A 22093-nucleotide genomic window follows, 5' to 3' on the forward strand; every position below is an offset into this window, starting at 1 on the left:
AATGTTTCACGGTATTAAGTAATTTCCTAATTCATATCCAATGATATTAAGGATGTGTTTGATTTGTGATATTAAGCAATCTCTTTCGAGATATTAAGCAATTTCTTTGTTCAATGTTTGATCTTAAAATTGTTTGAGATCAGATAAATTTGAGGGTAGAGGCGGGACAAATGTTAAAATTTCTAGTTTTATCCCTCACTAATCCACTAGACAATCTTTTTATTTTAAGTAAAAGTTGTTTAAAATATAAAAATAATTTTTTGTCATATATAAAGTGATGTTTAGTATCATAAAAGTTTGTCATGTGTTATTTTATCTAGTACAAATTAAACGGACCTTGAAATATTTTCAAATTAAAATCATTATAACCGACTACATATACAGTATACTACAATGCTACTCAAAGAAGTAACTCATATCAATAGTGTAAATATGTTTTTTTTGTTGATAGACGAAATGACAAAGCCATTGAAAACTCACCCATATAAAGTGAGTGACCGGGGTTCGAACCCCGGTCCTGACGTCCAACACTAGCAATTTCAGTATTTCTGTTAGGATTTGTGGACATAGTGTAAATATGTTTACTTAGCAAACAAGGGTAAAATAAAATTAAATAGATACTAACAACTGAAAAAGAAGCATTTAATTATTTATTATGAAGCATTTAGTATTCACCAAATCTTTTGCAGAATTGTTGGTGCATAATATTAACATTGTTGGCTGCTGGCTCAGTTTTTCACTTATCTAATCTGACGGTGTGTCATGCACTGTACGTATAGCACAGGAAGTAATTTAAAGGACCTTGTGTCTTACTGAAAATATACGTAAACGAGTTCTTTCTTTTTTTTTAAGAATGGAAGGTGGAATTATTTGCTGTAGGGGAAAGGGAAAGGAAGTAGGACCGCATAGGGAATAAAAGGGAGATTAGTTTCTACACATTTTAAACGAGATCATATAATCATAATCATATGATAAAATGTCATAAAATTATTAAGTATTTTTCACCAATATCAAGTCTATCTATCTTAATACAAGTTATACAAAAATGTATGACAAATATATATGTGAATGAGTTGGTCACACGTGATGGGCTTTCAAGTCCGTTTCCTAAAAAATATTTAGGTTTGGTAATTTTGAGTTTAATGAAAATTGAGGATTTTAATTTTAGAGTTTAGAAAAATATTGATGCAATTCATCTTCCGATGCAACATTATAAAGAGCACAAATTGCTTGACAATCTACACCACGTCTATGAAGGTTGACACAAGTTGGGAGGTAGTCACAAAGCATTCACCAACAAAAATCTTCAATTTTGGAGGAAAAGACATATACCAACTTTTGCATCAATCACCATTTATCCGGAGAGAACAATCGTGTTGCACAAGATTCAAACACATGCGATAAGCAGTTTTGACATAATAGTTAATGGTTGGTGAAGCCTTCCAAATGATTTGGTCATGAGTGAAATTTTGTAAATATCCTCAACATCTTGCACATTAAACACCATGTTGAGTAGCTCACGATTCCAAGAATTTAGAGTAGGATCAAAAAGTTGAAAGACGTGCAAGGGAGCGGTGGATGGTCGCATATTAATACAAGAACGAATTGACAGGCCAGCCGACGCGTTTATGTTGCTTCCGTCACCAATTTTCCATCTATGGCCAAGAGAATGACATGGGATAGAACTCTGGATATTCCTCCGTGTATAGCTTGGATTATGTCCAATGTTAGCATTCAAGAAACCACTTCTAGGAAAATGCACTCTATCTAGATATTTTAAAAACTAGGGAATCATCACTTAAAATATCCGATGCAAATAGGAACTCAAAATTTTGAAGTCACTTGAACCTAAATATATTCTTTTGACTTATATTGGGTAATTTTTATATATACCTCCACAATTGGTCTTCTTTTTTAAAGCAAATTTTTTAGGGTTAAACATGTTGTTAGTCTCTAAAAAAATCATGAGCTAATATCTATTTATTTATTTATTTTTAGTCTGTATTTACATTTTATATGACTACTTTGAGGGACTAAAAATATCTATTTTTTAAAAACTTTCAAAACATGAACTATTCTTACAAACTACAATATTATTAAAGACTGAAAATTACTACTATATTAAAATTTAATATTAGGGACTAACAACACTAGGGCAATTAAGCCTCCACCAAGACTAATACAATGCACCAATTTGTCGTCTATATAAAGTTCATACACTTAAACCACAATTTGTCGTCTTACTCTCACATTTCTCTCTTCTTTTTTTGGACGAGGACTTTTTCTCTAAAATTTGAACAATACCATTTTCAATTTTTACTATATTTATAAACGCAATTTTGAATTTTATGAAATATGTTATTTAAAAAATTATTAGATTTTGTAAAATTTAAATGAAACTTTTGCAAACTAAGTATATGTTTCATAAAACTCAAATCGAGATTTCAAAATAAATAAATTAGATATTCATAAAATTTAAAGTTTTAAGTGTGGGGTATGATAAGAAGAAAGTAAGATTACGAAAAGCAGAACATTTACGGGTATTTTGATCTATTTTAATTTTGTGAAGTGGCAGTATGAACTATAATAAGGGGGTATAAAACAAATTTCAAAGTCTTTATCCAACCGGGACCTAACATATATTTTTACTACAACCTTGGGCTTTCCCTAGATTGGTTGGATTTTAACTATTGAATTTTTTTAAGAGTTGTTGTTTTCGCACCCCCACAATTTCTCACGCACGCCTCGTAAAATAATCAAAATATTCTCTTGCTAACTTGATAGGGATCTGCGTTCGCTATGTATGTAGTGAGTGGCTATTTTCTTAAAATCCAACTCTAATGTCTACACCCTTCACGCTCACACCGCTAAATGAAACAACACCATGGATTGAAAAAAGAAACATTGTTCGCTATCTAGGTAATCCAACTCTTTTTTTTTTTTGAATAATTTTGGACAATTTTTTTTTTGTATGATTTTTTTTTGGTCTATGTATAATTAATTTAATAATAATTTGCGTATTTAAACTAGTTTATGTATAATTAATTTATTACACATTGCGTACTCTAATTGAGTTATGTACACTTGCAGAATTATGCATTTAAATTTGTCAAAACAGATTCAATAACACGCAATCTTGTCAAGTTCTAGTATGTGATATGTTCGCTACATAGACGACAAACTACAATAAGGATCGCTCAATAAATAGTTAACAAACAACGAAGGTGTTCGCTGATTAACCAGCAAACCCTTATGCTACGGACAACAATAGACATTGAAAAAAAATGAATATTTATTTATAGAATCAAACATACTTAATTCTATTATTTATAATGAAATGAATTAAATTAAATTGAATAAATAATAGAATAAATTTAAATGGAAAATAGAATTATATTTTGAAAAGAATTTACAGTTGGACCCATGTAATAATAATACAAGTGAAATCAAATAGCCAGCTGGAAAGGGTCCAGTGTTCCACCACCTACACGCAGAGCTGAGCGAGTTGGCTCAACTCAACTCACCTCATAACTCGTAAGCATTATCATCACATCTCAACTCAACCCCGTTCGTTATGCCGATGGGAGACCAGATCGACGATGATCATTCTTCTCCGGTTCAACCGGCCGATCAAGAAATAGTTTCTAAAAGAGATTACATCAACATTTCTTCTCATCCCTCTATTACCAAGATTTTGCGCAAACAAGGTTCATTCTCTTCTCTCTCTCTTTCTCTCTCAACATTTTATTTGCAAATTGCAATTCTGAATGTGTTAATTTCATGCAGTTTAATTGTTAATTCACTTAGTTAATTAATTTCATCGTCGATTTAGGGTTATGCAATCCTTTGAATTAACGATTCTGAAAAGAATTAGAAAGTATAAATATGTATTTTGAATACCGTTTCGAAACATTTGTGTGTTTAGTTTCATTTTGAAATGTGAATTGAAGGGAAAGTGATTTATATTATATTTGAATACATTTTGAATGTCAGTTTTATAATCAAAAGCTCTAAATCATAACTTCCAAGTATATGGATGTGTTTGGTTCCACATTTGGAGCCTTCAGAATTAATGGTGTAAAATTGATTTTGATATATTTGGTTGCTCTCGAGTAGAATTGAATTTGCCTCCGTAATTGATAATAACTTGAAACTAGGATTTGTAGCTTTTGAGTTTAAACGTGATTTTTATACTGAAATTTATTGTTCAACTCACTTTTTATATGAATGTATCCAAATATAAATCACTTTACATTCAACTCACTTTTTAAGAAAAATCATTTTTACAAAACCAATGTTTGTCACCGCAAAATCAGACATGCACAATTCTGGAAGCAAAATCAGTTATACTCGAGAGCAGCCAAACATGTCAAAATCAATTTTACACTCAGGAGTCGGTTTTGGCTCCTCCAAAAGTGGAACCAAACTTAGACAACCTCTTTAAGATTAGTTTCATTTTTTCTTCTTTGCAGGTGACCAGGAAGTTCTATTTGCAGATAAAATTTTGAAGTTCACTGGTTCAGGGAAGATGAAATCCCGCATTCTTATAATTACAGATTTTGCTGTTTACTTCGTTGATCCAGAGATTGATGCTCTTAAACGGAGGATAGCACTTGCAGCTGTTGACAAGATTTGTCTTAGTAAACTAAATGATAATTTTTTGGCTGTTATAATTCCCACCGAGTATGATTTACTAATTGCCAGTGCTCGAAAGATTGAAATTATCACCGCATTTAATGAAGCTACTACGAAAGCATCTGATTATGAACTTGATGTGCTTACTTCTAATAGGTAACTCAAAATACACCTATAATTACTAATACTTTATTTTATTCTTTGTTGCTTATATATCTTCGTCTTCCATATATCATGTTATCAGGTAACTGCATTAAATTTTTTGTTATGGTTCCTTAAGGTTAAGGATATCTGATGTACTTTGTAGATTTTAATGCGAACATTCTAGGAATAGCAAACACTTGAATTTTCTGGCAGTCCTTTATTTCAAAGTCAACAAATTTTATTTTCTTGTTTCATCGAATCGTTGTTACATGTTTGCTTTTTTGAGCTGGATTCTTCTGGTATGTGCTACTGGTATGAGTTTGCAGTATGACAAAAATAGAATCCAGATATCATATGCGGTGTTGTCCCAGTTTACCGATTATACAATTTCTGTTTAGTTATCTTTATCTATCTTAGGATCGTAAGTTGGGAGCTTATATGGTCGACTACTTTGAGTATCGTCCAAATGTGCACCATCAAAGCAACCTGGTATATCCAGTAGCAATAGGGGGTGCAAAGTAGAAAAATTGTCCATCGCCATTCACCCATTTCCCAGTGTTCTCTTCCTTTTCACTTGATTCAGATCCCTCCTTCCCCCTCATGTCATGCTTTAAGCTCACATCTCCAGTTCTACTATGTTTCATCTTGCCGATTTATAATCTCCCTCCCCCCTCCTCTCCCGCTTTGCTTCGCTGCGAGAAAAATGAACCACAAAAATATATAAATGCCCTAAATCAGAGTTTCAAGCTCTAGGGGATTTGAATCGAAAGAAGGGATCAGAGTACGGGTTTGAAACCCGCAAATCTTATATAGGAACCGTTGCTTGTTGGTCCTAATAAAGGGTGACAAAGGTGCTGGTTGTTGTGTGGAATGGGGTCTCATGGAGCTTAGCCTAGTTTCCAGTGGTTTAGCAGAGGTTTTGAGTGAGCCTGCGGTGTTATTCAGCGATGGTTTGTGATCGATTGAGATGTTGGAACTTACAATAAACTTACACATCTCCCTTTTGAAATTATGCATTATGGTGTTGTGGATCAGAATGACCTGCTCCACTTATATAGTCCTCTACACGCGCTTCAGGTTGCTAATATGACCATTTAAAAATCACCACATTACTTTATCTTCCATAATATGTATGCTTAAGCCACCATCATGTCTTGTTGTCAAAAGCACCACTCACCTAGTGTTCATGGAATGCGTTACGGATTACAATCGTATCTGCAATTTTTCAAATTTAGTTGGTGCAGTTGCAGGTTTCCAGTCACAAATCATATGCATCCAATAAAAATATATTATATCCAATGCTTAAAAACTGTGTGTGCACCGGTCCATCTTATAGCTATTATGTGTGAGAATTACTTTGGGTTGCTCACGGAAATTCCAATTAATTTTTAAAAGATCTTATTTGACCTCTCTACTCAAACTCGTATGGAATTCCATTTGGAAAGAAAATCCAGTTTTATCCCCAAATATGTATGTTCAGAATGCATGTCACTAATCACTATCCCACCTCTGTTGTCATAAAATTCAGAAGGCAGGTCCTAATTTTGTAATGACACCTGGGTACATCATGGATGGCATTCCTGCATTGCAAATGTCTCCAACACGGCTGCATTCTCTAGTCCCTTAACTCCAGCAATTTTATTAGGGGACTAGAATTGTAATAACTAAGGCCTTATTGTAATGTTTCCTGAACTCGTGTTTAAAGTAGATTGCACTTAGTTTGATTAGTGTTTTGTGTTGTTTTCGTAAAAATGTACTACTGTAAATTCTGTTGAGATTGTTATGAACAGTTATTATGAAACTTTCTTGAGTTTCAAGCTATCACTAAAGACATGTTTTACAATTCCTTTGTAGGTTCGAGTATAATGCAGCGTCTGACGTGGTTAAGGAAATTGAATTTGAGGAAGTTGAAGGTATGTGGCAAGTTACTTTGTAGTTTTTCATTTTCTTAATTAGGGGAAAGTGCGTGGACAGAGAATTATCATCTACTTCTCCGTCCCACACTTTGTTATTTCTGTGGTGCATAGTATTTGCTTCTGCAATTTTCTGAAGCTTCTTTTATTTCTGTAATAAATAAATTACAGGAGGTGTCAAAACAAGAATTTTGAGGAAGTGAATTTCATTTTGTATTTTCACGATGATATCTGTACACTTGGTAGGAGGATTTTTTATTGGTTGCATGGGAAAGGTTCTTCTGGGCTTAGCTTTCCTTTTCCCACTGGTTAATAGTATCAGAAATTGTAAAAGAAAAGAAATGTACATGATGCAAGTTTTCAGCTTAAAACCAGATTAAGCTGCATGTATGATAGAATTAAACCGAAGTTTATGAACTAATATGAAAGTTCTGTTATTTTTACCATTTTGCATGCACTTACTATGCGTGTGTTTGGAAGAATGAAAATTCACCGCAACAATGTACATATCCTCAACATCAATGCCACATCATAGAGATGTTCTATCTCTATTCGTCTCATCCGAGTAGTTGCCCACTGGAATGATATCCTTGTAAGTCTAGTGTGAATATTTACCCTATCTCTCTACAATCCGAATGCACAGGTTAAATAAACTCGTCATTTTATCTCTAACAGCAAAGTCCAAAGCTATCAAGTAGATGGCAAATGTTCGGATAAAAATAGTCTCTGTTTCAATTCGTTTTCATTTCATGCACAAAATTACTGATTACATAAACTGTACATGTGGATTTGATGTCATTTGCTTGGATGAACAATCTTAAGGGTTGATGCCTTCAGATTATTTTTTCCTCCCATACCAGTAAAAATAACGAAGTTAAAACTTTAGAGGAATAACTTTGCCACCTATGTAATAATGATATCCAAATTGAGGGATGTGAATACTCAATTTATACTTAAAAAAATGATATTATTTTCCAGCAAATGAATAAAAAAGATATTGCTTTTCCCAACAAATGAAAAATGTCATATTGACAGTTGAGTTTTTATTTAGCAGAAATAAATTGATCGGAGCTTGATGTGCAGCTCAATAAGTATAACACACCAAAGAATCCAAGAAGAATCCCTACCCATACAATAAATAGTGACAAACAGAGGACCCAGAAATCAATAATTGAAATTAAGCCATTGCATACACCTTAAAAACTACAGTATTGACCAAAACAAAAAATCACAGACTGTGAAACAGAGGTAAGAAATAGAGAAGTATTTAAGTTGAATAAATAGTTGTAGCAGAAGCTTCTGATCTAGACTCAGTAGACGGCGATCGATTTTCTAGATGAATCCCTTCTATCAGTCTCACAACTTCAGCCATTTTTGGTCTTTGATCTGGCCTTCTTGCTGCACAAGCCATCCCTATTTGTAGCATCATCACCATTTCTTCCTCTATATTTGAATACCTCAAAAGCTCCACATCAAAAACCTCTGAAGTCCATTCCTCTCTTACCACAGACTTCACCCATCTAACCAAGTGAAAAGCTTGGCCACGTTCTGAAGAATAATATATAGGGGTTTTCCTAGTTAGAAGCTCAAGTAATAGTACACCAAAACTGTATACATCAGACGAATGTGTTGCTTTACGTGCGTTGGTTACTTCTGGCGCATAATATCCTGTTTCTCTATTACCTGGCGAAGGGATTGAACTCATCAATGTTGTTAAACCTATGTCAGATACACAACCATATCCTTGTGAGTTGATGAAGATGTTTGAGGCTTTTATGTTTCCATGAACTAGTTTCCCTCCTTGTTGAGTATGGATGTGAGCAATGCCTCTCGCTGTACCAATCGCAATCCTTAAACGGCTATACCAATCTATACTAGTCCTTCCTTCCCCTCTTTTGCCTTCATGATTTAGATGCAAAACCATTCTTTACATTAGCCACTTCTATAAGTTTGAAAATTGATCAAGTAAATCAAGATAATATAAAACAAACAAAAAAGTGACCTCTATATTAGTGTCTTAGAGATTTTGAATATAGATATTTGTACATCAAGTTCAACTTAGTGATTAATTGGATCAAACAATGTTAGCTACGTGGAAAAAATTTCATTGAAACATCCCTAATGACAGAGACGAAACCAGAAAACTGATTTGATGCATCTGTAAGAAAATTACACCGACAAATTATTATTTCAGAAACCTAATTTTTCATTTCATGAGCTAGTTGAGAAAAATTAGAGATAATTTAATTGTAAATTTTTTGGATATACAAGAGGAAAGGTTGAACATACCATGTAAGATGGAATAAACACTGCCTTGATGATAATAATCATATACTACTAATTTCTCATCTTTTGAATAATAGTATGCTCTTAATGCATCCACATTTTCATGCTTAATTTTCCCTACAATTTCCATATGTTGTTCAAACTCTCTTTTCCCAACATTAACATCTTTCAATCTCTTCACAACCACAGTGGTTACATCCTCTAAAGCAGCCTTATATGTTGTTCCAATAGAACCCTTTCCAAGAATCTTACTAGAAGCGCTTAACAGATCCTCTAGATCAAATGCAAGATTACAATCCCCCTCAAAAAATACAATTTTGTTTTCATCGCGACGGCTCGGAGAAGATTCTTCTTTCATAGATAGTTCTTTTTTCTTAGATTTCTTCATAGGTTCCTTTGCACTTGCAGCATGGTCAGAACAGCATAGATTCATTATAACTGCAATCACTGCAAATCCAACTGCATAAACACCAACAATGTAGTTTCTCTGAATCCTTTGGTTTTATATAATTATAGAAAAAATTATGTAACTTTTATTTACATGTTCTTTCCATATATAACTGAAGAAAATATTTATAAGAGATTGGTCAAAACAAAAAAAACTGAAGAAATTGTTTATGAGAGATTGGTCAAAACAAAAAAAACTGAAGAAAATATTCTAATTATTATATATTATTTGTGTTTATGAATATATTATGTTATTACTATAATATTATTGTTTTAATTCATAGGTAATATTATTATAAGTTCATAATATATGTTTGACTCAATTAATATATAGATGGTGCTCAGTAACAGCTCATTGTTGTTTTAAGTATATATAAACTATTTTAGTAAAATTATATTAAAAATTTTAATTAGTATCTACCAATGGTAATATATATTATCTTCTTGTTCAATAATATAATATTCGTTTTCAAAGATATTTATTTTCATAATTGTTCAATTAATATATATATGGTAAAAATATATTAACCTTTTCAACATTTTTTAAGAGGTGGGATCAATTAAATCAAAGAGTAACCTTGCATAGATTCACCAATTTCACCGATTCAAAATGTTGAATTAAAAATTCTTATCGAGTATATCAATGTTAGAAATAATATAAAACCATTGATGTAGCTCTATCCTAATAGCTTAAGCTTTTAGGATAATCAGTTATTTGACATGGTATCAGAGCCTCTATGATTAAGTGGTCTAGAGTTCGATCCCCGCTCTCCTCACTTTCTTATTAAAAAGTAGAATTTAAGCATATGGTAGGTGGGCCTATGCATTATCCACGCTTCAAGCCCAAATGAGTTCTTGCGTGAGGGGACGTGTTAGAAATAATATAAAATCATTGATGTATCTTTATCCTAACAGCTTAAGCTTTTGGGATAATCGGTTATTTGAAAATCAATTTCACAAATTTTTATTAAAATTCCACAATTGTTGTTATATTAGTCACCAACTTCTTTTAGAACAAACTTCTTTAACGGCTAGGCTAATCACTTTAGATTGAGCTACTTAATTCAAACTTAATTAGTATGCATTTGTAACTTGAATGTAAGGATGAGAAAAAGAAAGGTATTCTTCTCAAGTTCCAACCCTTGAAAGGAAAAAGATTAAAATTCTTGAGGAAGAATTTCACGAATAAATGTACAAAAGATGTAAATTTTCCCAACAAATAAAAAAATGTCATACTAATGCTTCAATTTTTAATTAACAAAAAGAAATTGAATTGATGGAGATTAATTTTGGTCAACTATGAAGAAATAATCGAAAATAAACTTCAACACGAAGACTATAATCTTTAACAAGTATAGTCTAAAATAGTCGAAAACAGACTTCAACACAAAGACACGTGAGATAGTAGGATTATAAGTGGTGGAAGTAGTTAGTGAGGTGGCGGACTTTGAGTGGTCGATGTGGGTATGACATGGATTGATGGGTGTTGGAGGATATTGAGATTTATTATGAAGTGAAGTAGTTGAATCTAATGGTGAATAAGAAATTGGTGAGACTCTTAGCTTAATTTGCAGCTTTAAAAAAGTTGTCATGTGTTTTAAGTCTATGAAAACATTTAGGGTCCGTTTGGTGCACAAGATAAGAGACAGGATAGGATAACTGTATCATATCCTGTTTCAGTCCAGTGTTTGGTGACACAACTGGATATGATAAGTTAATCCTGTAGCTTATCCTATCATGTCTCTCTAGTTAAAATTTTTATCCTGAATTTGAGCTGGGTTACCAGCAGGATAGGATAAATTATTTTTTTTAGTGATTTATTCTATAAAATATATTTTAAAATAAAATAATGAAAATTAATAAAATATAAATAATAAAATAATTTGATAGTAAATTAATAATAAAATAATTAATTTTTAAATATACATGTGATTTTCTCACAAGGGTAATTTTGTAATTTACATAATCTAGAAAAATCAAAATTATACTAAAATTACAATATTTTAAAGTAATCTAATTATTAAAAAATCGTAAAATATGGATATTAATTTAAATTTTATAAGAAATTAAATATAATTATTTTGCAATGGTATTTTTATTATTTACGTATGAGATATATCATATATTTATTTAGCTCATCTAACATGTATATATCATTGAGTTATTTATTTGATCATGATTAATATAAAAAATTAAACTTTATTATTTTCTCATGTTTTTTATTTAAAACTATATAAAGTTATTTGATTACTTGTTTATATTTTTTATTTAAAAAATTCAAAGTATTACAAAATAATTTTTTAAAAATAACAATTGATTTACAAGGGTAATTTTGTCATTTAAATAATTTATATATCTTATCATATTATTATGAGCAAATATGTATTAAAAACATGATATATTAGTTATCATGTTTGTTATCATGTGTGCACCAAACACAAGATAGGATAACTGAGGATAACTGTTATCCCGCTGATATCCTATCCTATCCTTATCCTGTTTTATATCCCATCCTATCATTATCCTATCATGTGCACCAAGAAAAAGAAAATAGCTAGTAGTACAATGGGTGCATTAGTTCGTATAGAAAGGGCTTGCGTCGTAGTTTGTTGTCCACGCAATATACTAATATCAAATATACAAAATTTAAACAACTAAAAAAAATGTCTTAATCAAAGTTTCTAAGTCTTAATCACTGAACAGTAACTTAATAGTGTGTTATGTGCAGCTCAAAACAACACTTTGACTTGGGAATTTTGTCAGAATATTGATTCCATATTCTTGTGGATCCCAACTCAATAAGTATATAACACATCAAAGAGTTCAAGAAGAATCCCTACACCCACACAAAACAATAAAATAGTAACAAGCAAAGGGACCCAATTTGATTCACCATCCACTAAATCTGGTAGCTTAACCACCTATAATAAATTTAATTTAATTTTTTACCAACACCAAAACCCCACAAATTAATAATTGAAATTTAAACATTGATTACATTACCTTAAAAACTACTAGTATTGACCAAAACAAAAGAATCTCACACTATGAAACATATTTAAGTTGCATAAATAGTTGGAGTAGAAACTTCTGATCTAGACTCAGTAGACGATGGTCGATTTTCGGGACGAATCGCTTCCATCATTCTCACAACTTCAGACATTTTTGGTCTTTGATCTGGCATTCTTGCTGCACAAGCCATCCCTATTTGTAGCATCTCCACCATTTCTTCCTCTATATTTGAATACCGCAAAAGCTCCACATCGAAAACCTCTGCAGTCCATTCCTCTCGGACCACAGAATTCACCCATCTAACCAAGTGAACAATTTGTTCACCTTCCGAAGAATATATGGGGGATTTCCCAGTTAGAAGTTCAAGTAATAGGACACCGAAACTGTATACATCAGACGGATGCATCGCTTTTCGTGTGTCGGTTACTTCAGGTGCACGGTATCCCATTGCTCTTGTGCCTGGTGAAGGTATTGAACTCATCAATGTTGCCAAACCTATGTCGGATACACAACCATATCCTTGTGAGTTTAGGAAGATGTTTGAGGCTTTTATGTTTCCATGAACTAGTTTCCCTCCTTGTTGAGTATGGATGTGAGCGATACCTCTTGCTGTGCCGATTGCAATCTTTAAACGGCTATCCCAGTCTAGATTAGTCCTTCCTTCACCTCTTTTGCCTTCATAATTTCGATGCAAAAACATGTTTACATTAGCCACTTCCATATGTTGAAAAAATTGATCAAGTAAATTTAGAATATATAAAAAAGTGACTCCTATAGTCCTATATTTGTTTGTCTTGAGGTTCTGAATTTAGATGCAGTATATCAAGTTCAATTTAGCGGTTCATTGGATCAAATTATGTTAATTTTAGGCTCTAATATCTACTAGGGGTCTGTTTGGATTAACTTGTTTGAAATTATCTACTAACATAAGCATTTGTAAGACTGTCAAGAAGAGTTCATGGAAACAACTTATGACATGTTCATAACCTGTTTTCGACTTATTTATATATAAACTCTCCAGGATAGTACTTTACGAAAAACAGCTTATAGCTTATATGAAAAATATTTGACTTTATTTAATCTTTTGTAATGAAAATAACTTATACATAAGCAGTTATACTATAAGAATTTAATTAAGTTGTTTATCTGAATATAGTTGACTTGTGAGACACTACACAAAACATATCATTGTAAGTGCACAACATAACTTGTGGTTAAAACTTGAACATGCTTTAAAAAAAATTCAGATTATATGATTGTAGAAAACAAATTTTTCATTTGGTAAGCTTGTTGGAAAAATTAGAGAAGCTAGAGATAATATAACTGTAAAATTTTCGATATATAAGAGAAAAGGTTTAACGAACATACCATGTAAGATGGAAGAAACACTGCCTTGTTGATAATAATCAGATACTACAAGTTTCTCATCCTTTGAATAATAGTAAGCTCTTAATGTATCCACATTTTCATGCTTAATTTTCCCAACCACTTCCATCTGCTGTTCAAATTCCCTTTTCCCGACAGTAACCTCTTTCAACCTCTTCACCGCCACAGTAGTTGCGTCCTCTAAAGCCGCCTTGTACGTTGTTCCAAACGTACCCTTTCCAAGAATCTCGGCAGAAGCTCTCAAAAGGTCCTCTAAATCAAATGCAAGATTACAATCCTCAAAAAATACTATTTTGTTTTTATCTCGACTCGCGGAAGATTCTGCTTTCATAGATACTTCTTTTTTCTTGGATATTACGGATTCTTTTACACCAGAAGCAGCAAAGTCATAGCAGCACAAAATCATGACAACTGCAATCACTGCAAATCCAAGTGCGCAAACACCGATGATGATTCCCAATAATGCAGTTTCGCTTAGTCCTTTGGTTTTCTTTGGTGGAAAAGTGTAAGGTGGATGCATAGGAAAAGCTGGAGGAAGTGTACTAGTATTTGATGTAAGATTGTTACCAGAAAAAGCCCAACTTGGAAATCTAATAAGTGATTTCGGCACAACTCCGCTAAGATTATTGTTTTCTAAATTCAGCAACTGTAAGCTAGAAATATTAAGATCAGGAATCACACCAGAAAGAGAGTTATTTGCAAGGACTAATGAACTGAGATGAGTTAGATTTGAAAGCGAAAAAGGGATGCTACCATTAAACGAATTGTTGGACAAATTAACAACAGAAAGATTACTCCAAACAGAAAAATCCAATGGCAATGGTCCAGAAAACTTGTTAGACTGAAGATAAAGACTAGTCAAGTTTTTCAGCTCAGAGAAATCATCAGGGAAAAAACCAGTGATACCATTTAATCTAAGACTCACTGTCTCAAGAGCCGAAAGGCGAGTAAGAGTGTTTGGTGGAATTGGGCCGCTTAATCCGGCTCCAGGCAATCGAATCGCTATGACTCGAGATTGATCGGTGTTGCAGGTAACTCCTCTCCATGTTTGGCATACAGAAGAATTCTCATCCCAATTGAGATGTGGAGAATGATTCATTTTGTTAAGGAAATCAAGTAAAGCTTGTTTATCTTCTATTGGTTCAGCTTCAACACTAACCAACACTGCTGAAAACATGAACAAGAGAAATAGGTTCTTGTCCATTTTTTTGACTTGAAGAGAAGAACAGCACTTGATGTAAAGTAATAAGGTTTCTGTCTCTTCCAACTCAAGATAGGTATCAGTCACTTTCACATGAAATTAACAAAACTGAAGAGGTAACATAGGATTAGATAATTAAACAAGATTGTATAATAACTAAATAAAATATAATTTGCGTATGAGACTTTGTTTAAGTGTAAATACAGATGCAGTATGCAGGGCCGGCCCAAGCCCAAAGCAAGTGAAGTTAGGGCTTTAGGCCCCCAAAATTTGGGCCAAGAAATAGGCCTCAATTGTTTTTTTTTTGTTGGGGAAATAGACCTCAATTTTTAATATAGAGATATTTGTTCCTAATTGTTGACAGTATTTTAGTAATAGCGCAGCGGCTGAAGGCCTTGCATTTTTTAGCTCTTGGTCACAGGATCGAAACTTAACTGTTGCATTTTCAATTTATTTTTCCAAAAATTATTAATAAGCCTCATTTTCCAATGTTTGAATAATAACACACCACCACCACCGTAATTGCTTTCTTGGTGAGCAGTACACCAATATAATTAATTCACTAACAAAGTTAATTTTTTGACCTGATGATTTATTATAATTATTCATAAGTGATTAAATTATATTTTACAAAAATTATCAAAAAAAACTATTTTTTACAAAATTACCTATAACTTCTTTTCTTTTTTTTAAAAAAACTTGATATCCGGCCCTAGGATCGACTAATCAAAGGGACCAATCCCACTATTTTTTGAAAACTTGAAAAAAGTAATTAAAAATAATATTAGAAATAAAACAATTGTTAAAACAATTGTTTTAGCCGAGGTGTGACAACTATTATTGTATAAAAGGATTAATATTTTTTTTTTTATCATTTCTTTTATTTTTTTTGACAAACTTTTTTTTTAATCATTTCTAAAAGGCCTCATTTAATTTTTCGCTTTAGGCCTCAACATATGTTGGGCCGGCCCTGGCAGTATGCACTTCACCAAGACTATTATACAGTGTATTTTATTAAGGTCAAAATAAACAGCTATTGTTTTGTTTGAATGGAAAAATGGAAAATAACCTTATTATTACAAAAAAAAAAATGTTCACCTACTCTTTTGGTTTCCATAACAAAAAAACTATGCAAATTGCAAACCAAAACTTTGATAAAACAGTAAAATAGCTAGCCAATAATAATTCACTGACCAAGTCTTAGAAACTCTTTAAGAATTCTGAGTTGGATCGTTAACTCCAACTTACAAAACCGGCTTATAAGATAAAAATTGCCCCAATTTATAAATATATCTTCAGATCATCTCTTATCCAATGTGAGACTTTTAACACCCCTTTACACTCAACACTATTGGACAGTTAACCGATACCGTCTTAAATTGTTTCTCTTAAACAACCAAATTAGTAATTAGTTGCTAATGTTAATATTTTTCATCTTCGCCAAGACTTGAACCCTGAACTTTTAAGAACCCTTATTTCAAAAACCATATTAAAATTTTTAGGTTGACTATAACTCAACCATACAAAACACACAAGTAGTAGAAATATTTTGCATACATGTAATGTATACTAACTAACTAACACACAAAAAAGTATAACAAAAATTGAGAGAAAAGAAAAGTAAGAAACACTTACTAGTAGATACCAAAATTGAGCAGCATAGTAATAATAGAGTAATGTCCTTGTTCTGTAAAAGAAAATGATGAATTGGAATCCTGGTTAGTAGCATAAAAAAGAAAAGAAGTAGGTAGAGGAAGGACCATATTGTTGTTTGAGAAGCAGTTACAGAATTGAAAACCAAAATGGGGTAATGAATGATGGAATATGAGCTGTATATGCTTGCGGGAACAGCGGTATCACATGCAGATGGAGTAAGACAAACTCCATTTGTTTTATAATCATTAAAAACTCAAATTGTTAACTATATGTTATTCTATGCCGTACAAATAGGAGAATGCATATGATATGATATGTATGGAGTCTTTTTTATTTTATTTTTTAAAACATGTATGGAGTCTTATTATATTCATATATAGAGTCTTATTATATGGTAAACATAATAAATATTTATGATAAACATACAAATAACAAATAATAAATGGTAAAGAAAAAAAAAATAGAAACATCCAAGTGGTATTCTCTACAAACATGTATTAAAAGTCTAAAAGAAAACAAATGTGGAATACTACAAGAAAGAATGGCTGTCACATGAACTCTGAAAAATTCTTACATTTCTTCTCACCCTATCCTATTTACAATTTTTTATTTTTGGTTAAAATAGAGCAAGAGAGAATCGAACCTAAGACCTCCTGCATACTACCCAAATCACACACCACTAGATCAAATCTAGTGGCTTCTATTTACAAATTTTTATTGGTGAGTAGAGCTGTCAAAAAAGGTCGGGCTATCAGGCCGGCCCATTAGTCCTATCATTTTACACAGGCCGGACTTCATAATTAAAAAGGGGGCCAGGCCTTATCGGGTCACACCTTATCGGTCCAGGCTTTTTCATGGCTGTTATGGGTCGGCCCACAAGCTTTCGGGCCGGCCCCTTAAAGAATTAAAAAAAAATTATAATCTTTTTATTGTTATATTTTGGTCCTATTTTTATGCATAAATTCATATATAATTTTTAAAAAAATTATTTTTTGTTGTTTTATTGTTATTATTTGTGTTTTGTTCTTATCTATACTGTTTTATTCTTATTTTTAAGCATATCATCTTTTTATATTTTTTTTTGTGCAATTACAACGCGGGATATAAAACTTGGAATATGTTTATTATAAGCCTATCATCTTTTTATTGTATTTATTTTATATTCTTTCTATATTTTTTTTTTTTTTACTTAAATTACAATGGATGAATGAAATATTTTTTAGAGATTATTTGTTAGAGATTTGTTTGTTTGTTTGATGAGGATAAAGAAGAATATATTGTTGTTTGGGAGATTATGTGAGAAAATATAGGAATATGAATTACCTTTTTGAAGATTTAGTTTAGAAATATAACATAAGTTTAGTAGAATATATATTTTTTTTTTAAAAAAATACTATGAAAATTAGTGGGCCGGCCCCTTTATTTGACCGGGCCCCTCCAGGCCGGGTCAGGCCGGACCTGGCCGGCCCCTTTGACAACTCTAATCACACATGTGCTATCTTTATTTTTTATTTAAAATTTAAAATATAAAATTGGTACACTATGAATTACTATTTCGGTGACAAAGGCAATAGTTGGGAAGGAAAATAAGCTAGCTTATAACTTATAAGTTAAAAGTTCTATCTGATAACGGTTTTTTTTTTAAAAAAACTTATAGTTTTAAAAAAAACTTATAGTTTATTTTAACTAGCTTATAACTTATTTTTCAAACGATATTTCAAGTAGCTTATAGCTTATTATTTTTTCTTTCAATTTTACCCCTATCATCTTATTTGAAAAAAATAAATATTAATTAAACATATTTTTTTATGTCATTTCATATTTATATAAGCTAGTTTAACCATTAATTTTACTAAACACTACAAATTCAATCAATTAGCTTATTTGCTATAAGTTAAAATCTAGCTTATAAGCTATCTTATCAGCTATGTTGCCCGGGTGCGGGTACGGTACCGGTATCCGATACCGGTACCGGTACGGGGTACGTCATTTTTAGAAAAACTAAGGTACGGGTACGTCCCTATAATTTTTTAAAAAAATATAATTATATATATCAAATAATATAGTTATATTGTTAAAACAAATAATTAAACATAAAAAATATCACAACACACTTTAAATGTAATTTAAATTGTTCGAAACATCAAAATATGAAATTAAAAACCAATTAGCTCAAAAAGAGTCAATTATTTTCCTCTTCATCATCACTAAAAAGAGTGACCTCTAGTTAGGTTCATCGCGAGAAAGACTAGCAATTTCAAGAATATCAACTATATATTAAATAAATCTCATTCATCTCTACGAATATCCCACATTTTTGTTGCACTTTCATTATAAGTATTAATATTTCTCTTTCTTGAGAGAAGACGAAAATTGGTATGAATAAAAACTAGATCTTCATCTCTCTTTGAATTTAGTCTATTCTTTTTCAATGAATGAGTGAATAATTCCGGCGGCTACTTTGTTATTGTTTTTTAGCAATAATTGCTACTTTATATTATAAACAAATAAAAAATGTAAATCTTCCTATAAAAAAAACTAATAATAAAAGAAAAAGGAGAAAAGTTATCAGCTACTAGTACTTTTTTTTTACCGAATTCAGCCAAAATATAAGTAAAGTTTATCATTTTTATGTTCATTGCTTACAATGGATAAACTTAAAAATATGAATTTTTGTTTTCCACATTTAGCTTCTTAACATGTGCCCTTAAGGGCACAAGTTAACATTCTCTTTTTTCTTATGCGAGAGAGTATGAGATTTATGGTTAAGTGGGTAGTAGTTGACATTGGACTCCTCAAAAGTCAAAGAACATACATTAACTTGTTGTAAATGTGTTACGCTAAGCTATCTTTTGACTAAAATATCATAGGTATAACTAAATTGTATTTATTCTCATAAGCTTAACTTATTGTAGAAATATAGCATATGTAGACTTAGAATTCAAATTTCAGACACTTCACTTTTTTATCAGGTGAAATTTCTAGTCACTAAATTACTAAACAAAAAAATTGTATAATCTATTAAAAAAGTTGGTACAATATGAATTGTTTTTTTTTTTTTTATCGATTTGATGTGATATTTTTCAATGGGGGACATATGTCCCTAATAATGTAGAATAGTATACTATAATTTGAAAGTGATGCATATAATATTAATTATAAAATACAATTTAACAAAAATTAATTAAAAATAAAAGTGACACTCTTTTTAGGATATTCCTTTTTACAAATATGATGTCAATTATTATGAGATCGAAATAACAATACCAATATTACTCACATATTTATATACTCCATTACTATTTATGACAATAGTTAACACTCTATGTTAAACATAATAATGTTGTAAAATTATTAAACTTTTTTGTTTACAACCTTCTTTTAAAAAAATATTTGTCAATATTTTCACTCTTTTGTGAAAATACGTGCATATGTGACACTTACATGAAATAGAGATGAATACTCTAAGGGTCCGTTTGGTGCGCAGGATAGGATAGAGATAGGATATGATAAGAAGCTGGATAAGAAAATGATAGGATAGTGACAGGATAAACATATATCATGTCATGTGTTTGGAGCACACCGGATAAAAAATAGGATAGCATTATATTATCTTGTCATGTGTTTGGTGCAACTTAATATTGACAATAAAATATCTATTATATATTTAAATACCCAAATTATATTAGTGAAACAAATACTAGTACATATTTTTAAAATAAATAAATTATATATTTTTAATTGACATTACAAATTAATAAATAATAAATCAAAATGTAACTTTTTATAGAAAACAAAAAATAATTAATATTTTTTTTAGGAACAGGAGCACAATTTATTCATGGTTACAACAACAACACAAATTTTTTTTCCAAATCAACAGTAGAGCAAACTTAGGAACCGAAAAACAAGATCAGAGACTAATTAGGAATTAGAAGCATATGAATACTAATTCACAAAAACAAACCGATTCAATCTCTGAGAAACAAATCCTTTGATGATTAGAAGCAAATCAATTTTGGATTGTTACATGAAAGAAGGTGGAGTTGAGAGAAAAGAGGTTGTTGCAAATTAATTGTGGATTGTAACATGGTGGAATAGGAAGGAAGGTGCAGGAAATTGAATTGATTGTAGAGAAGAAGATGACAGTGATAGTTGCAGCAAACGAACGATTGATCGAGAGAGAAGAGGAGCTTGGTACAGAGAATGAATGACAGTGGAGTAAAAAATAAAATAAGAAAAAATACGATGTTGGTAGAGAGTAGGAATCGAAGGTCTTTCCTGTGGAATCTATATATATAATTTCTAGATAGTTCTCCTACTATCCATCTTAACCCTAATCCACATCATCCACTTACATTCAATTAAATCACACAATAATGCCACATCACTTCCTTATATTATATCATTTTCATCTCTATTTTTTTTTTTATATTATATCAATCTCATAATAAATAATAAAGAATTATGCTTCTCCAATTATCCAAAAATTGATGTCACAAGATGTTATAGTTTTCTACATTATTATTGAATTATACCTCTCCAATTATCCAAAAATTGATGTCCCAAGATGTTACACTTTTCTATATTACTATAACATTCCTTAGTGACAATGAAGATGAACATATTTGGATTCTCTTTCAACATTTATCCTATTTAAATGTCAACCGTTTTCATAGAAACAACAAAGAGTTTATAATTTAGTCACACAAAAAAATACGAAGAGTGTATACATTATTGACTTAATTACATTTCTATTGAGTTTAGTTTTTAGTTAAAACAAATTACTCTTTCAAACTATAGCTCCTATCTACCCTCACGTGTCTGTTATAGTAGCTGGAAAAGCAAATCTAAAGTTGAAAGTTCGAATTGTTAATGTGTAGAATGTAACAGACAAATACAAATCAAACTGAGGTTACGTCTATGAATATGTTGTTTGTTGATGAAAAAGTGATGTACTATCTTGATATACTTCTCACATTTTCACAAAATCTCTATTGATGTTTTTTTTATTGACTTTTTCCCTTTTTTTTTTACTTTGATCATTCAATGTGATAAGATTCTTGCTACTTTGGGAAATAGTTTGGTTTCAAAGATAAAAAAATTGGTTGACGAAGGATCAACATATAAGGTTGAAAATATATTGGTTGGAGGAAGTGATAAGTACATCACTTTATTATTATTATTAATATTATTATTATTATTATTATTATTATTATTATTATTATTATTATTATTTTCATTTTCACAACACTTATTGTTACAATTTATATGAATAATTTTTCAACATTATAACATAAAATACCACATAATACCTGTGCATCGCACGGGTGTGAGACTAGTAGAAACAATACGCGTGTTAGCTCTATCCTATCAGGTTGCTAACCCACCAAAAAATAAGGATTAAAATAAC

At 31.1% G+C, this 22093-nt stretch overlaps 3 protein-coding genes across 5 annotated transcripts; 1 reads left to right on the forward strand and 2 right to left on the reverse strand.

Annotated features, from left to right (window-relative positions):
- Positions 1-3446: 3446 nt before the first annotated feature.
- On the forward strand, positions 3447-7138 carry LOC123909309 (myosin IB heavy chain). The gene is made up of 4 exons (XM_045960133.1): positions 3447-3707; positions 4473-4791; positions 6634-6692; positions 6864-7138. The coding sequence occupies exons 1-4, from the start codon at positions 3575-3577 to the stop codon at positions 6893-6895; spliced, it is 543 nt and encodes a 180-aa protein (XP_045816089.1). The 5' UTR covers positions 3447-3574; the 3' UTR covers positions 6896-7138.
- An 806-nt stretch (positions 7139-7944) lies between these two features.
- LOC123909308 (probable inactive receptor kinase At4g23740) lies at positions 7945-16883 on the reverse strand. Of its 3 annotated transcripts, none has more exons than XM_045960130.1 (3): positions 16660-16867; positions 13806-15132; positions 7945-8591 (listed from the first exon to the last, which is right to left on the reverse strand). In XM_045960130.1, the coding sequence occupies exons 2-3, from the start codon at positions 15025-15027 to the stop codon at positions 7960-7962; spliced, it is 1854 nt and encodes a 617-aa protein (XP_045816086.1). In that variant the 5' UTR covers positions 15028-15132; positions 16660-16867; the 3' UTR covers positions 7945-7959. The 3 variants fall into 3 exon arrangements, with proteins under 3 accessions (XP_045816086.1, XP_045816087.1, XP_045816088.1); XM_045960131.1 differs by lacking the exon at positions 7945-8591 and adding an exon at positions 12210-13112 and having other exon boundaries at positions 16660-16883; XM_045960132.1 differs by lacking the exons at positions 7945-8591; positions 16660-16867 and adding an exon at positions 12210-13112 and having other exon boundaries at positions 13806-15235.
- LOC123908572 (probably inactive receptor-like protein kinase At5g41680) lies at positions 8777-9415 on the reverse strand. The gene is made up of 2 exons (XM_045959244.1): positions 8982-9415; positions 8777-8850 (listed from the first exon to the last, which is right to left on the reverse strand). Exons 1-2 carry the CDS (start codon positions 9409-9411, stop codon positions 8777-8779), a joined length of 504 nt encoding a protein of 167 aa, XP_045815200.1. The 5' UTR covers positions 9412-9415.
- Positions 16884-22093: the final 5210 nt, after the last annotated feature.

Source organism: Trifolium pratense, linkage group LG2, assembly GCF_020283565.1.
Source record: "Trifolium pratense cultivar HEN17-A07 linkage group LG2, ARS_RC_1.1, whole genome shotgun sequence".
NCBI lineage: Eukaryota > Viridiplantae > Streptophyta > Magnoliopsida > Fabales > Fabaceae > Trifolium > Trifolium pratense.